This window comes from Trachypithecus francoisi, unplaced genomic scaffold (assembly GCF_009764315.1).
Source record: "Trachypithecus francoisi isolate TF-2019V2 unplaced genomic scaffold, Tfra_2.0 Lachesis_group0, whole genome shotgun sequence".
Lineage (NCBI taxonomy): Eukaryota > Metazoa > Chordata > Mammalia > Primates > Cercopithecidae > Trachypithecus > Trachypithecus francoisi.
In genome coordinates this window covers 48,094,036-48,111,763 of record NW_022681453.1, presented here as the reverse complement: position 1 = coordinate 48,111,763, position 17,728 = coordinate 48,094,036, and the positions used below count along the sequence as shown (strand labels likewise).

General features: G+C 40.1%; 1 protein-coding gene across 2 annotated transcripts; it reads right to left on the bottom strand.

Moving 5' to 3' along the window:
• Window positions 1-1,376: 1,376 nt before the first annotated feature.
• Window positions 1,377-17,019, bottom strand: LOC117083169 (histone-lysine N-methyltransferase SETMAR). Of its 2 annotated transcripts, none has more exons than XM_033210497.1 (3): window positions 16,779-17,019; window positions 6,241-7,104; window positions 1,377-3,810 (listed from the first exon to the last, which is right to left on the bottom strand). In XM_033210497.1, exons 1-3 carry the CDS (start codon window positions 16,932-16,934, stop codon window positions 2,776-2,778), a joined length of 2,055 nt encoding a protein of 684 aa, XP_033066388.1. In that variant the 5' UTR covers window positions 16,935-17,019; the 3' UTR covers window positions 1,377-2,775. The 2 variants fall into 2 exon arrangements, with proteins under 2 accessions (XP_033066388.1, XP_033066389.1); XM_033210498.1 differs by having other exon boundaries at window positions 6,241-6,355; window positions 16,779-16,996.
• Window positions 17,020-17,728: the final 709 nt, after the last annotated feature.

The window sequence follows — 17,728 nt, the reverse complement described above, 5'->3', positions numbered from 1 at the left end:
CACAAAATTGTTTCATTGCCTTAAAAATCTCCTGTGCTTCACCTATTCATTCCTCCCTCCCCTCAAACTCTGGCAACCACTGACATTTTTATTCTCTATTGTTTTGTCTTTTCCAGAGTGTCACATAGTTGGACTCATAGTATGCAGCCTGTTCAGAATGATTTCTCTCACTTAGCAGTATGCATTTAAGGTTCATACAGGACTTTTTTTGTGGCTCGATAGTTCATTTCTTTATTGTTGAATAGTATTCCATCATATGGATGTACCAGTTTGTTTATCCATTCACTTATTAAAGAAATGTGTGTTGCTTCAAGTTTTAACCAATTATAACCCTGTTATGAACATGTGTGTGCTGTTTTTATGAGGACAAGTTTTCAAATCAGTAAATACCTAGGAGTGACACCATTCCAAGTGTCCCATAGAAATGATATTTAAAAGTTTTGGCATAAACATGGAAATTGACCCTTCAGGTCTTAAAACTTGAAATTTACATTTGTCTCATCTGAGTTCCTTCCTCAGCAAACAGATCCTCCGGCAAGGGACTTAAAACTCATCAGATCACCACATCGAAACAAGATGCCAGACCCCCTCATTCATCATAATTGCTTTTTTTACCCTCCTCAATTTCTTCCCTCACTATATAAGCCTCCCCAATTGTAGTTGGTCAGGGATTTGAGACTTTATCTCCCATTCTCCTTGGCTGCAGCACCCAATTAAATACTTCTTCCCTGGCAACATTCATTGTCTCAGTGATTGACATTCTGTGTGGCGAGCAGCAGGACTGAACCCCTGTCATTTTGGTTAACAGGAGTATGATTGCTGGATCAATGCTATGTCTAGCTCTGTAAGAACCCACAAAACTGTCTTCTAAAGAGGTTGTACCATGACACATTTCAATGAGCAATGAAGAGTTCCTGTTTTTCCACATCCTTGCCATCTTTTGGCATTTTTAGTGTTTTCACTTTCTACCATCCTAGTGGGTGCTAAGGGATAACTTATAGTTTTAAGTTGCAATTCCCTGATGACAAATGATGTTGAACACATTTTCACATTCATGTTCATTTTTGATGTCTATTCAGATCTTTTGCCCATGTTTAAATTGGGTCATCTGTCTTATTTTTAAGTTTTTTTTTTTTTTTTCGAGAGGCAGTCTCACTCTGTCACCTGGACTGGAATGCAGTGGTGTGATCTCAGCTCACTGTAACCTCCACCTCCCAGGTTCAAGTGATTCTCCTGCCTCAACCTCAGGAGTAGCTGGGATTACAGGTGTGTGCCACTAAGCCCAGCTTGTTTTTGTAGTTTTAGTATAGACAGGGTTTTACCATATTGGCCAGGCTGGTGTTGAACTCCTGACCTCAGGTGATCTGTCTGCTTTGGTCTCCCAAAGTGCTGGGATTAGAGGCATGAGCCACTGCACCCGGCCCTGAGTTTTAAGTTCTTACCTGCTTAATTGTCCTTGCTAGAAACTCCAGTACAATGCTGAATAGAAGTGGTGAGGTTGGAGATCATTTTCTTGTTCCATATCTTAGGATAAGAGCTTTCAGTCTTTCATCATTATGTATGATGTTAGCTGTGGGTCTTCATAGATGTCCTTTCTCAGGTTGAAGAAGTTCCTGTTTACTTCTATTCTGTTCACTGCTTTTATCACGAAAGGCTATTGGAATTTGTCAAATGCTTTGTGTCTATGGAAATGATTATATATTTATTTTTTGTGAATTATCCCATTCATAGACTGGATTTACTGATTTTCATATGTTAAACCAACCTTGCTTTCCTGGGATAAATCCCACTTGATCACGGTGTATAATTCTTTTTACGTCTTGCTGAATTTCATTTGCTAGTACTTTTTTTTTTGCCTCTATATTCAAAAGGGATATTGGTATTAGTTTCCTTTCCTAGTAATGTCTTTGTCTGGTTATGGTATCCATGTCTTCTTTATGCATGTGTGCATATGTATGTAACCCTAGGCACTCTAAAACGCAGGGCTCAGGGCATGAACCTCTCTTGCTCAGCTCTAACCCTTCTGGTCACCTCTTTGTGACTTTTTCCCCCTTTAAGTCTGCCACTGAAGGACATTATATCCTAATTACACCTGAATAGAAGGGAGAACTTTGGGTCACAGGCTACAGACAGTTCTCAAGACTAATAATTTACATTTATTGAATACTTTCTATGTACTCAGGCATTGTTCTAACCCCTTTGCATGTGTTAACTCAATCTTCACAACTAAGGAAACTTTCACTTGGAAAGGTTCAGTGATTTGTTCAATGGTAACACACTGGAGTGTGACTACATTTTAACTAGGGCAAAATTTTTCATTTGGCCAAGAAGAAAATCTAATAAAATCTAATATCACTGATATTTTGTGAATAGTAATTTGAAAATTAAAAAAAGTTTTCAAAGAAAAGCTTTGTTCTTCAAGTGTGATTGTTATTATTCTTGGGCCAAAATGTTTTTCAAGGTACATATTTCTACTCTTTTTTTAAAAAATAATAATTTTATTAGAGTCAGGGTCTCACTATGTTGCCCAGGCTGGTCCTGAACTATCAGACTCAAGTGATCTGCCCACCTCAGCCTCCCAAAGTGCTGGGATTACAGTTGTAAGCCACCATGCCAGGCCACATTTCTACATTCTTAATGAAGTCTGTGGAATCTACTTCAAATGCAATTTTAATTTATGTTTCAATTCTATGAAGATATTGGATTGGTGCAAAACTAATTGCGGTTTTGGACCGTGAATTTTAAATCATTGTAACTAGGCTCAACACATTTTTATTAATCAAAATAGGAACCATTACAATCAACACATTTTTGCCAACGAGAAATAAGTTGGTTTATTCCTGTAGCGTAAAAATCCGTGCTTCGGGATTTGACGAACTCTTGGAAAGCATTTTCTGCATCCTGCTGGTTGTGGAAGCGTTTTCCCTGCAAAAAGTTGTTGAGATGCTTGAAGATGTGGTAGTTGGTTGGCAAGAGGTCAGGTGAATACGGTGGATGAGGCAAAACTTCATAGCCCAATTCATTCAACTTTTGAAGTGTGGGTTGTGCAACATGCGGTCGGGCATTGTCGTGGAGAAGAATTGGGCCCTTTCTGTTGACCAATGCCAGCTGCAGGTGTTGCAGTTTTTGGTGCATCTCATCGATTTCCTGAGCATACTTCTCAGATGTAATGGTTTCACCGGGATTCAGAAAGCTGTAGTGGATCACACCAGCAGCAGACCACCAAATAGTGACCATGATCTTTTTTGGGTGCAAGATTGGCTTTGGGAAGTGCTTTGGAGCTTCTTCTTGATCCAACCACTGAGCTGATCGTCGCCGGTTGTCATATAAAATCCACTTTTCATCGCACGTCACAATCCGATCGAGAAATGGTTCATTGTGGTTGCGTAGAATAAGAGAAGATGACACTTCAAAACGACGATTTTTTTGATTTTCAGTCAGCTCATGAGGCACCCACTTATCGAGCTTTTTCACCTTTCCAATTTGCTTCAAATGTCGAACGACCGTAGAATGGTTGACATTAAGTTCTTCGGCAACTTCTCTTGTAGTTGTAAGAGGATCAGCTTCGATGATTGCTCTCAGTTGGTCGTTGTCAACTTCTGATGGCCGGCCACTACGCTCCTCATCTTCAAGGCTCTCATCTCCTTTGCAAAACTTCTTGAACCACCACTGCACTGTACGTTCGTTAGCAGTTCCTGGGCCAAATGCGTTGTTGATGTTGCGAGTTGTCTCTGCTGCTTTACGACCCATTTTGAACTCGAATAAAAAAATTGCTCGAATTTGCTTTTTGTCTAACATCATTTTCATAGTCTAAAATAAACATAAACAGCAAGTAAGATGTCATTAGCAAAAAAACACAAAGAAATGCCCATTAAAATGATGTATAACATGACCACATTTATTTAAGAATGTATTCCAATATCAAATACCAAATTCCAACAATGCAAAAACTATAACTACTTTTTTTTTTGGAGACAGAGTCTCGCTCTGTCACCCAAGCTGGAGTGCAGTGGTACAATCTTGGCTCACTGCAATCTCTGCCTCCTGGGCTCAAGTGATTCTTGTGCCTCAGCCTCCCAAGCAGCTGGGACTACAGACATATGCCACCACATCTAGCTAATTTTTGTATTTTTAGTAGAGATGAGGTTTTAGCATGTTGGCCAGGCTGGTCTCAAACTCCTGACCTCAAATGTTCTGCCTGCCTAGGCCTCCCAAAGTGCTGGGATTACAGGTGTGAGCCACTGCACCCAGCCCATCTTTTAAAATTTGAATCTTATAATTATAAAAATATTATTTTATCATGGGATAATAGGCAAGTGGAAGTATATTTTTAAATGTTTTCTCTCAAAAGAAGTGTCAACATTCTCAAGAATATGGCACTGAAGCAAACAAATGCAGTTAACTTGCTGCTTAGAAAAGACTTGGAATAAACACTCTTTGACTCTTACCTTAGGAATCGGGTTTCTAGGACTAAGTGCTATATAATAAACTAGTGCCTGAGGACAAAAAATTTTCAGGGGTCCACATTCAGTCAGTTGTCTCTAGCAGAGGCCCTGAGTTGGAGGGGGCTGTTTGTGTCCTTGTCTCTGAATGGAAGATTGTCCTCTGGGAATGTCTCTGCTGTTCAACAGAGAAAGGCAAAAGGACATAGAAAAGGGTATCTGCAGAATCAAATGGTGAGCCAATCATTTTCCTTCTGACCATTGCTGTATTGCTTCTGAAGCAGCTCAGTTATTAGGTGAGCTTGTGAGCAAGAAAAAGCACATTTTGGAGTGAGGGATATAAACTGCCTTATAAAAAGCAGGACTGCTTCAGAGACATTGAACTAACGGAGGAAAGTTGGCATGGAGAAATGATTAATTTGGAGGAAAATTTTTGATATATATTTGTAATTTGGGGCATTTTATGTGTACTCTAGGACCATTTGTTCACAGAGAACCATTCCATATAACGTTATATGAACATGTAAACCCTAAGATACTTAAAAACAACTCAGCTTTATTGAGATATAATTCACACGCTGTACATTTCACTCATTTAAAGTGTACAATGTAGTTATATTACAGAGGAATAGTGTTATATATAACACGGATTCCTATAATGTTGAAAGTGCAAGGCCTCCTAGTGGTAGGGTTTAAATGTACTAGAGAAGAAATTAAATTACTTAATAATATCATAGGGGCTCTAGTAATTATTTTAGCTTTCAAAATGTCTGATAAACCTACATAGTAATTTGTTTTGCAACATCCCTGCTTTAAGGAAGGTAGTTAGAGATGTTTGATGCTCTAGAAGTTTAAATGGGATTATAAAACTCCCATCTCCTTCTGTGGTGTGGACAGCGTTATTTTTCTGTTATTTATACAAGAAGTGAGGCTGTTTGAAGTTTTGAAGCATAACTTCACAAGATTTGGAGTAGAGCCAAGTATATAATGAAAAATTTACAATGTGTTTCCTTTTCTGACTTTTGGTTACAACATGTAAGTCATTTTCATGGTTATATTTTTCACTACTGGTGGTATTTATTAGAGTTTTAGCAGGTGATAGTTAATAATGTGTTTCTCCTTGATTCATGCTTAGAAACAATTAAGTAGGATACAGGAGTCAGACAGAAATCAAAATGTCAGCTTTACTAGTTAAAATTGGTTGGAAAGCAGGGTTTAGGTATGCAGCCACAAGAGTTTCTTGGATCATTATTAGGTTCGATATTAGTGCTAGAAAACTTACAATAACAGTGGCTTAAACAAGGGAGACACCATTTCTCACCCGAAAGTACAAAGGTGTCAGACCATGACTGGCAGGATGTTCTACAGTGCCAGACACCTAGACTCCTTTTAATCTTGTTGATTTTTCTATGCAATGGCTTCCTTTCCCAGGGTCATCCTGGGGTCTAGGATGACTGCTCCAGTTCCAGTCATCATGTATACATTCTAGCCAGAAGGAAGAAAGAGGAGGTGAAGGGCAGGATATCTCCATTTAAGGACTTGTCATTTTTGCTTATATCCCATTAACTAGAACAGTTACAAAGACAAATCTAACTACGAAAGTGAATATTCTGGGTAGTCATGTACTCATGTTAAATGGAGAATTCTATTATAGAAAGAGAGAAAAGATACTGATGGACAACTTGTAGTCTCTGCCACATTCCTGAGTTCAACTTATGTAACTAGGCAGAGGCAAAGCTAGCCAACCACTGTCTTCCACTAGAGGGGGCGCAAGCTGCTTATCACTGAACAGACTCACCTCAAGGGTCAATCGCTTGCAGGAGGGGAACACAGAAGGGGCTGAGCCACACATGCTGGGTTCCTTCTCATTTCCACAACTGATGTTCGACTTTTCTAAGGGGCAGTACAGAGAACTGTCAAAAGGCAGGAAAGCAGTACATGATTTGGCACCACAGTGACAAGGTTTTCTTAGTTTCCCATTATCTAGCCTTTCTTTGTCTTCACTGCCTGTTAGATTAAGATATCTTCCTGAATAATCATAAGAGAGTTCTTCTTCTGGCACAATATCTTTGGCTGCAAAAAGTGCCAACTTAGGTACCATTGAGTCAATTCGGACAGGAATCATCAAAAGATTTGGCTCACAAGAATGATTAAGGAATCTTCCAATATTTCCTATATAAGTAGGGTCAACAAATGTTTCCATTACCTGCCCAGTATAAACATGTTCCCTGATGGCTATAATGTAGTTGGAGTCAGATTTTGTTTGTAAGTGAATTCTTCTCTGAACTTCAGAGAATCCTAAAACCTCACCAGCATATTCACAGACAAACCTTCCTTTTGGTATAAATTCCAAGGTACGAAGTCCCCAGCCTTTTTTATGCGTCTTGAACACTTGGAAATGGAACTGCAGACCTTTCTGGACCACTCGGTTTCTGCAGTGGTCACTGCATCGGCACAGGATATTGCATTCAAAAACAGGCTCTCCATACTTTCCTCCAGATCCTATATCTCTAAGGCATGAGTTATCATCATAGTTCTCTCCATGGCGGAGACAGGAGCAAGTGCCAGGGAGGCAGGGAGTTTTGACACAAATGCATCCGGGAAAGGTTATTTGAGTGGGATCAATGTCTGCTCCAGGTCCAACTACATGATCAGGAGTGTACTGTAAAAAATATACACACTGTAAGTGAGCATGGCATGTCATATATTTCCTATATATTCCAAGTAGCTTTTGACTGGGACCCATTCTAATTCTAACATATATAAAAACAGTTCAAAACTGACAAAACACAGTGTACTAAGATATTGTCCAAAAAGATCTTTCTTCAATAAAACAAGATTTTTTTTTTTTTGGAGACAGAGTCTTGCTCTGTTGCACAGGCTGCAGTGCAGTGGTGTGATCACTGTTCACTGTAACTTGAGCTCAAGTGATTCTCCTGCCTCAGCTTCCTTACTTGCTACAGCTACAAGTGGGAACAACCATGCCCAGCTAAGATTAATTTTTAGAATTTGTGGTTTTATTTTAGGTTATGTATAAGGATGAGTTGGGCATTATCATACTTAATATATATAATAGTATGTTATATATAGGTACACATAATGACATATACATGTACTTATATATGTATTATGTATGTATAAGGACAATAAAAACACTATTTTTTTCTCTTATCAGAAATGGAAAGTTTTGTAACTTATTTTGTTTCCCTCTTAGCTTTGGATGTCAGAAAACTCAGTGCTGAATTTAGTGTCTGAGTACAGTTAAGCATTTTATCCTTAGCTTTTGATCTCTTTTACCTTTACCTTATATACATGCATATATGTATTTTAATTGTGAGTTGCCTCAGATACTGGTTGGGGATAAGAAAGTCATAAATGACAAGTCAATTGCACACAGAATTCCAAAAATGCTATTTCTTAAACAGATATTACTAGATATTTAAATTTATTATAGATGTACACTTGTAAAGAAATTCTGTTCTAATTAAATGAGAAAGGAATATAAAATTACATTTATATAAAATATAAAAACATTACATTTATAAAATGTTATATAAAAAGAAGACAATCCTCAATCTAAACTCTAGGTGAAGCCTGATCTCTGGTTAGATCCTCATTAGCATCATGAAGCATATTTTCAAACTGTGATTTCATATTAAAGTATCTCTCATGAACCCAGATTTTTTTATGTATACAGTAATTCTTGCTTACATAAAACCCAATCCATTTTACACCTGCTTTATTCCAAAAAGGATTTAATGAGACTCACAAACAGGTAAGATAAATGAACAAGTAAGGAGAGTAAGGTGAAAGGGAAATAGAGCAAACATGTCCAGTGAGCTTAGACACACAGTGTGTGGTAGAAGTAGACTGGACATTTAGCTCTGCCTGAGAGCTGCCAATTCAGACAAGGATATATGATTAGATACGCAGCTTGCCCTGCCTGTAAGGAATAATCTAATTGTTCAGAAGCGGCACTGACTTTTTTCAGTATTGATACCAGGAAGGAATTCCACCAATGTGTTCTTCTAAACCATTCTTTTCCAGGAAGCAGTTTCATGGGCTTTTTTTATTCTGGTCCTCAATAAAGGCTGCTGGGATCCCACAACAGCACAGTCGGGTAAGAGCAGTTCTGCAAGGAATGAGTTGCATGGCCTTTCATTGGGGATAGATTTTAAAGTACCTGGAGGAATGTTTGCACCATGTCTTCCAGTCAATCCTCCATTAGTATTTTGTCTCCAGTCCAAGCTTTAGAAAGGTATTGAACAGCAGGTAGTTAAATACTCCCTGTGGAAGCCTCAGGTGGAGCTATGTAGTTAAGTGCAAAACCCTATGCTAAAAAAAACTCTGAGCTGGGGAGGATTGACATCCTCTTGTGAAAGATGAGGAGGACAACCAGTGGGAGGAACTGTGGGGGAAGGCCAACATTCTGCTTAAAAAGTCATTTGGGGGTGGAGAGAGGAAATAGCTTTTGTTTGTGTTGTTTCTTACAGCTTTAGCTTAGCAGGAATATCCTAAATGGATAAAGGATGGGTTAGAAAATGATGCTCTCTATCAGTCAAACTCAATGACTGCTGTTTTATATAGAATCTACCTTCAGCTTTTTAAAGGTTCAGTGTTGAAATGTAAATGGTTACTGAGACATTTTTAAAAGTACTTGTAAAATGAAGATCTCTGTTAAACTTTTCATGTTAAACTTGATTTGTCATTAAAGGCGCACATATTTTTAAGGTACTATATAAATCACTAAACGCTAAAGTTTTTTTTTTTTGACATGGATAACTTCTTTTAAAATCAAGTCTGACTTACTGCAGTTTTCTAATCAGGAAAGCAGGTGAAAAACAGTTTTGTTTAGTTATTTTTACTTACAAATTTAAAAAGATTTTCGAGAATCTCATGATATATTTTTTAAAATTCTGCAATTAAACTTGCTGCACAATCTATAATCCTCTAGGGACTTATAGATGGTAGCTAATTCCAAATGAACTGCAGATACCTTCCAAAAGATAACAGAGACTTCTGGGAAAATTTCCTGTTTAAACAAATTTTTTCCCCTTGATGGATATAATCACTGATCCTGATACCAATAATTGCTTTGAGTCATTTTATCTTCATGTTTCCATTTTCTCCTCCATAAAAGGTCAATAAAATATCATTTCAGATGATAATGACTTAAAAAATGACTATACTCAAGAATAATCTTTTGAAAACCTTAGTCTAATTTAATATCTGATTATGTAATTACCCATCTTTAAAGGTATTTACATATTGAAAAGCTATTTATTATTTTCAGAAATAATGTTAGGTCATTGTCCTAACATTCTATTCAAATATTTACATGCCACGTGGTTAAACTTTGAGTAGTCATGTGCTGCATAATGACTTTTCAGTCAGACCACATATATGCATACACAATGGTAGTCCTGTAAGATTAGAATACAGTATTTTTACTGTATGTTTTCTATGTTTAGATACACAAACACCACTGCATTACAAGTATCTACAGTACTCAGTGTAGTAACATTCTGTGCAGGTTTGTAGCCTAGGAGTGATAGGGTATTATCATACAACCTAAGTGTGTAGTAGGCTGTACCATCTAGGTTTGTGTAAGTACTGTGCACTCTATAACGTTTGCATAATGACGAAATTGTCTAATGATGCATTTCTCAGACTGTTTCCCCATAGTTAAATAATAATTGTATCTGAAGTATAATGGTATCTGAAAGCTAATGTAAAGTAGGTTACAAACTGGGAGTCAGCTGATATGACCTAAGCCAGACTTCTGCTGAAACAATTAGGGAAGAGGCAATCTCTTTCCACTAGAATTGTTCAACTGTAGTGTTTGCCTGGCATTTCCAAGTTCTCTCACATAGATGAGGCCTACTGAGTGGGTAGCCTACCACAGAAATAGGGAGGAGGGGTGTGAAGGGGGAAGGTGGTGGGAAGAAGTATCTGACAATACTTTTAGAATTATTGGGTCCAGACATGCCTATAGTTACCACTTTTGGACTTTTCTGATTTGAGGCAATTCCTTCCCTTTTTTGTTGGAGCCAGTTTGTATTGTTTATGTTTCTTGCAAACAAATGAGTCCTGACTGATACACCCTGGGTAGAAGCTGAGAATGGTTTCAGGAAATGGCTAGAAAATGTACTCTGTTAACCAAAAATAAAATTCTAAGTCCCCTGATCATCTGAACGGACCCCTCCTCTCAGCAAGGGCATTCCAAAGCTAACCTGAAAAACTAGTTCAGGTCATGATGGGAAGGGGGCAGGGGTCAGACATGCCTCATTATACCCTCTTCCCTTTTGGAATTACTGATAGAACAGACTCTTTAAGTCTGATAAAAAACATTTACAATCTATTCTCTCTGAAGCCTGCTTCCTGGAGGCTTCACCTGCATGATAATAAACCCTTGGTCTCCACAACCCTTTATCTTACCCAAGACATTCCTAAGTTTTTAGACAATAACAATTCCTTCAAGCAAACTGTTAAATCAGAAACTGGAAGCTTCCGCTTCCAGCTGTGCTGTCTTTCTGGACTGAACCAATGTGCATTTTACATGTATTTGACTGTTGTCTCATGTCTCCCTAAAATGTATAAAACTAAGCCATATCCCAACCACCTTGGGTACATGTTCTCAGGATCTCCTAAGGGCTGTGTCATGGTCCATGGTCACTCATATTTGGCTCAGAATAAATCTATTCAAATATTTTGCAGAGTTTGACTCTTCATAGACAAGTCAAAGGTGTAAATGGTCAATGAACAAAGATGTCTTCAATTAGGAGGTTAGACTAGAGCAAAGTATGCAGGAGACCAGGCAGGAAAACTCTGTGACTTATGGTCTTGAACTGTGAGGAAGCAGCGGAGAGCTTCCTAGTGTAGAACATGGAATGCTCTAAAGGAGACACAAACTACAGCCAAGCTCTTATTAGCACTGTGATTCTGGACAAGTGACTTGTTAGGCTTCAGATTAGTTGCTATAAGACAAGGATAATACCCACATTTGGGGTGGCTATCATGAAATTTTAATGAAATAATGCTGTACTCCATGTCAGACACTTTATAAAAATATTGGCTTCTTTCAGTTCTTCTAGATATTACTTTTAGATGTGATATTTAAAACAACATATGTTTCTGGCAAATTACTTAACATTACTAAATATTTTATTTATTTCATAGGTTTCTGTGAAAAAAAAAAATGACAGAACTGGCTTAAAAAGCTTACTCTAGGCCGGGCGCGGTGGCTCAAGCCTGTAATCCCAGCACTTTGGGAGGCCGAGACGGGTGGATCACGAGGTCAGGAGATCGAGACCATCCTGGCTAACACGGTGAAACCCCGTCTCTACTAAAAAAAATACAAAAAACTAGCCGGGCAAGGTGGCGGGCGCCTGTAGTCCCAGCTACTCGGGAGGCTGAGGCAGGAGAATGGCGTAAACCCGGGAGGCGGAGCTTGCAGTGAGCTGAGATCCGGCCACTGCACTCCAGCCTGGGCGGCAGAGCAAGACTCCGTCTCAAAAAAAAAAAAAAAAAAAAAAAAAAAGCTTACTCTAGGGATTAGCACATATGTGTTTGATAAAAATTTTGCAGGTAGTATATAGTAGGGTAGTGAAGAAAATAAGTTCTGGAGTTAAACTTTCCAGGTTCAAACATATTCAAACCAAAACTGTGTCTAGGAAGCCATTGGACTGTATACCTTTCCTCCATTACTTCTCCATTTGAGTGGGGAAAAGCTAAGAGCTGACTCAGACTAGACTTCTTTCATTTATCAAGTATTACTTTACTGTCTGCAATATTCACATACTAGGATTTAGAAATAGTCAGAAAAGTATAAAGGACATGGAGAATGTGATTTTTTTTTTTTTGTTTTTTGTTTTTTAAAGACACTGCTGCCCAGACTGGAGTGTAGTGGCATACTCATAGCTCACTGCAGCCTCCAACTGCTGGTCAGCCTCCCAAGTAGGTGGGACTACAGGCATGCACCACCATGTGTGGGTAATTTAAAATAAAATGTTTTTGTAGAGATGGGGTCTCACTTTGTTGCCCAGGGTGGTCTTAAACTCCTGACTTCAAGTGATTCTCCTGCTTTGGCCTCCAAAAGGGTTGGAATTACGGGAGGGAGCCACCATGCCTGGCTGGGATTTTAAAAATTTCCTGCATTGTTACAATGTAAGTTTTACTTTTTCTTCGTATGTATCAAAGCACAGAATTACTCATGCAAGAGCTGGGAATAAATGCAAAATGATCAGGGCAAAATGATATACTGGAAACCAGATACTTGAAGCACTGGGTGAAGATTTCAAGTATTCTCACAGAAAAGAGAAAATACACTCTTGTCTTGGCTATTCCTGTCTGCAATAATTTCTTTCTTCTCTGAAATAGACTTAGTTAATAGCATGAACTTCAGGGTCTAAATGACACAGACTGTAGGGCTCTCTAATTGTGTTAAAATGTGTAGGTGTTACCTTTCTAACAGATACGTGTCTCAGGGAAAAGCATGGTTATGAGGTTTGGAGTGTGGCATGCTGATGGGGGTGGGGTTCCTACCCATAGGATGAGGCACACAGCAGGTGCTCAAGAAGCATTTTTCGATTGCCAGATTGCAGCTCTTGATACTTATTAAAGAGAAGTTTGACTTTTCTGAATCACATTCTGTACTGAAGACCCAGAAACTGAAGTATGACACTATAATATTCTAGGCTTAAAACCTGGGCCTCTGAATTATAAAGAAGTGCTGTGAAAATCTTCAATCCTTTTTTGGTTGTGTTGAAACCCCAGCTACAAGAATCTCTGTACTTGGCCTCTAGCCTCATAAGTTTGTTTTTCCTCCAAGCAGCTATTAGAAGACTGTAAGCCAGATAATTCTTGTCAAGGCTTGCTGAGATCTTAAAAATAATGTTTGAAGCTGGTTTCAGAGACCTGAAAAATGGTTAGATCCAACTGTTAGTTCAAGAAAATCAATTAGTTTATTTTCTACTTGGCTTTCAACACTGATGACATTATGAGATGCTTGTTTCCAATATGAACATTTGAATTTCTTTTGCCTTTTCACACAGTAGCCAAAGGCAAAACAGACACAAAGTTATTTTTATCTTGAAAGTTTTTCATGCCTTAATTCTCATGTGTGCATATGCCTGTGAAGGCAGGGTTTGGAGCAAGCAAGCTGTTTTGACCTTTTATAAGAGTGGTTTTGTGTTCCATGAATATATGGAAGAAAACGAGTTGAATGCACTTTTAGGCTTGTCACTTAAATGTTTCAAGCATGTTTGATCTTCTTGGTAAGACAATAAGGTCTCTTAGGAAGGGATCCTGTCTTATTTTTGTAACTCTAACTGTTGAGAACTGTGCACGTACAGAGACAGAACACTGTGGGACTGGGTTTTAATCTCCCAGTTTTCATTTATGCCCACCAACTACAGACATAACAATCAATCATAAAGCTTCCTCTTGTCACTCCTTTCTCCCCTTTTAAAAATAGATGTGTTTATTTTAATATACCTTGCAAAATATAAAACCTCAAGATTTTATGGACATTAATGATTACAGTGATTCTAAGGGAGATACTTATATTACTTATTTTTAAATCATGCTTAAAGTGAGTTAATTAAAAAATATGTCGGGCAGTTTTACAGATTGTTCTTGGATATGGCAAAGAAAAATATGACCCAAGATTGTAAACAGATTTATAGAATAGCCTCAAACATACACACATACACACACACACACAAGCACAGCAGGAATATTGAAGCTAATCATAACAGTTGTAAACATCTTGAGGGTAGAATGTTTTTCTGTTTGTTGTATTCTTTGCAGCCCAACCCACCACCTTGCATATATTTAGCTCTCAATAAACATTTGTTGAATTAAGGATGGACTAGAACAGCAGTTTTTTTAATCAGTGTTTTTGACCAGGAACTCAGCAATGCTTAGTCCTGAGTAAGTTTTCAGAGACCACTGTTTAATATTGGGCCAGTCAACTGTATTATTAACATAAATTGCCAAAGGTAGTCTGGGGAACAATAATAATTTCTGACATTAATATCTTATTCTACTCTTTGAGGACTAAACTCTGATTTTTTTTTTATCTTGCCCAAATTCCTACCTAAGGCACCTGAGGAGTCATGCCTCACAAACCATAAAGTCTCATCAGAGGAGTTTTAATTTTAACCCTATATAGCATGGTCTGCTTTCTAACCTGACTCTGGCATAACATCACATAACAAATAAGGGAAGAAATCAAAATATTTTAACCCCAAATATATTTCCTTGCCATATCTTGACATTGCCCTGGAGGGTTGTCTCTTGTGGGAAAAATCCACATTCTATAGAGAATCCCTTTTCCCCCTCTTTTTCTTTCTTTCCACAACCAGGAGATAATCAACTAAGAGCGAGGCACCTTTTTAAGTTTGATAAGAAACATTTTCCAAACTGCTCCCTCTGAAGTCAGCTATCTGAGAGTTTCCTCCGCACAATAAAACTTGGTCTCTACTTGGCGGGGTGCGGTGGCTCACGTCTATAATCCCAGCACTTTGGGAGGCTGAGGCAGGCGGATCACTTGAGGTCAGGGGTTTGAGACCAGCCTGGGCAACATAGTAAAACGCTGTTTCCACTAAAAATACAAAAATTAGCTGGGCGTGGCTGTGGGTGCCTGTAATCCCAGCTACTTGGGAGGCTGAGGCGGGAGAATCGCTTGAACCTGGGAGGCGGAGGTTGCAGTGATCTGATCGCACCACCACTCTAGCCTGGGTGATGGAATCAAGCTCCGTCTCAAAAGAAACCCCTTTACCTTAACCTAAACATTTGTATTGATCCCAGGTCTTCAGATAAACTCTACCAATTGTTAACCAGAAAAATTTTAAATCTACTTATAGTCTGGAAGCCCCTCTACCACTTTGAGTTGCCCCACCTTTCTGAACCAAACCAATGTACATGTTAAATGTATTTGATTGATGTCTCCTCTCTCCCAAACGTGTATAAAAAGAGGCTGTGCCCTAATCACCCGGGACACATGTTCTCAGCATCTCCTGAGGGCTGTGTCACAGGTCATGGTCACTCGTATTTGGCTCAGAATAAATCTCTTCAAATATTTTACAGAGTTTGATTCTTTTCCTTGACATCTTTGAAAGCTGCTATTGAATCTATTATCTTATCTGATCCTCACAACGACTCCTAGGAAAAAGAAAGGGCAGATAGGGTTCAGTGTTGATAATGGATGGCTATGCATTTTAAAATTATTATTTTCATTTTGCAGATGAATAAACTCAGGCTCTGGGAAGTAGCTAAGATGGCTAAGCTCTAAACCATGCTCTCCAACTTCCACGTCCAGTGCTCTTTCCACTTCAAAATCTTTGGTCATTTCTTATTCCTTAGGTAACGCTCAGGCCAAGGTCAGAGGGATAAGAAAGTCGGAGTAGAGGCTGGGAGCGGTGGCTCATGCCTGTAATCCCAGCACTCTGGGAGGCCGAGGCGGGCAGATCACCTGAGGTTGGGAGTTTGAGACCAGCCTGACCAACATGGAGAAACCCTGTCTCTACTAAAAATACAAAAATTAGCCGGGTGTGGTGGCACATGCCTGTAATCCCAGCTACTCGGGAGGCTGAGGCAGGAGAATCGCTTGAACCCGGGAGGTGGAGGTTGCGGTGAGCCGAGATAGTGCCATTGCACTCCAGCCTGGACAACAAGAGTGAAACTCAGTCTCAAAAAAAAAAAAAAAAAAAAAAGTAGAACGGGCTTTGAGATAGTTAATAGCAGCGAACATTTACTGAGTTCTTACAGCAAACCAGAAAGTGTATTTTCCTTGCAATTTTCAAAGCAATCCGGAAGAGAGGTACTGTTAAATTGGAAGACTCTAAGGCTTAGCCAAAGCTAAGCTAATTTATACTTGCCCAAGAGCCCATAGCATGAGGGAGACCACAGCTAAGGCTGACTCGAGGGGCTGTTTTTATGCACGACACCGGGTGCTATCCACTAATAGGCTCCACGGCTTATCCTACCTGTGAGAGACACCTGAGACCGGAGAGGTACATGACTCCCCCCTTGATGCCTCCTTGAGTTTTGAGGACAGGACTGGGACAAAAAGCCGGGTTCTCATAAGGCCTCTGATTCTGCGCTTCAGGGAATGGACTGAAAAGGACAGCACTCTTGCTAAGGTGATGCCGTGGGTTAACAGAAAAAGGCCCAGGCCGGGGCATGCACACCTATTCCCGCGCACCACCGGGTGTGCTATAAGAGAAGACAAAAGGTCGCGACTGGGAGGCCGTCCCGGCGAGGCTGCTTGAGAAGGAGACCACGTGGGGGAGACGCGCGCCTGCCTCCCGCGCCGCCTGGCCCCGCCCCTACCTGGAAGGGCGCCGGCGCGGCCCCCAGGGGCCACGCGCCCACCGGCAAGTTTTCCTGGCCGCACGCGACATCCAGCTGCTCAGTCGGGGCCTCAGGCTTCTCCTTAAACTCCGCCATCCCACAAGGCCCTGTCTTCTTCGCCGCTTCCGCGAACATTTACCCGCCTCACGCAGCGCCTACTACCCTGACAGGCCTGGGCCGCGCGGTGGATGCTGGGACTTGTGGTTCCTTGGCCCCACCACCTCATGGGAATTGTAGTTCTTTTCTCCTCACGCGAGGCCTGTGAAAGCGCTTCCCTTCCTTGACTCTTTGGGTCTGGCTCCCGCTTTGATTTGAGCCAGAGGCACCACAGATAATTACAAAGCCGTGTAAGGTACGGACAAAACAAAGTGAGGTGCTTTCGTTTTTCCTGGGAGCATCAGAGAGGGGGCTTTGGAGGTGAGGTCATTTGTCCGGGTTTTTGAGGACTCAATGGACGTTTGTGGAGTGGAGGCAGGGATGCGTCCTAAGCCGAGTGGGGAAATGCACACCAAGGTTTCTAAAGATCTGCGACTTGCTGGGAAGTTGACTGACATGTGATAGGGTTTGTGCCAAGGCCATAGCCTCACAGGTTGCCTTAAGGAATTTGTGTGGGGCATGCTCACTCCCTAATGGAGATATCTGTGCCCCTTTGCCTGTCCTTTTCCCTCCTCTCCATCCCTCTACCCTCACCCCTCCAAGCCCCTGCCCTGCCAAAGGATTCTGATAGCTTCAAGACTGCTGAATCTGGTGGAGCATTTTCAGCCTCACTGAAGCTCTCTGACATGATTGTCCTGCTTCTCCTTGAAACTGTAAACCAAAAATAAAATTCCAATCCTCCGAATCATCTGAATGGACCCCTCCTCTCTGCCCATGTTAACCTGAGAAGCTGGTTCAGGCCATGATGGGAAGGGGGGGTCCAACATGCCTCA

Excerpts from the sequence above, each read along its gene's own strand:
- LOC117083169 (XM_033210497.1), bottom strand. The coding sequence starts at position 16,934 with ATGTTCGCGGAAGCGGCGAAGAAGACAGGGCCTTGTGGGATGGCGGAG. Across the intron at positions 7,105-16,778 it reads CCGCGCCGGCGCCCTTCCAG|TACACTCCTGATCATGTAGT; the intron begins GTAGGGGCGGGG and ends TATTTTTTACAG. Across the intron at positions 3,811-6,240 it reads GCAAGCGATTGACCCTTGAG|ACTATGAAAATGATGTTAGA; the intron begins GTGAGTCTGTTC and ends TGTTTATTTTAG.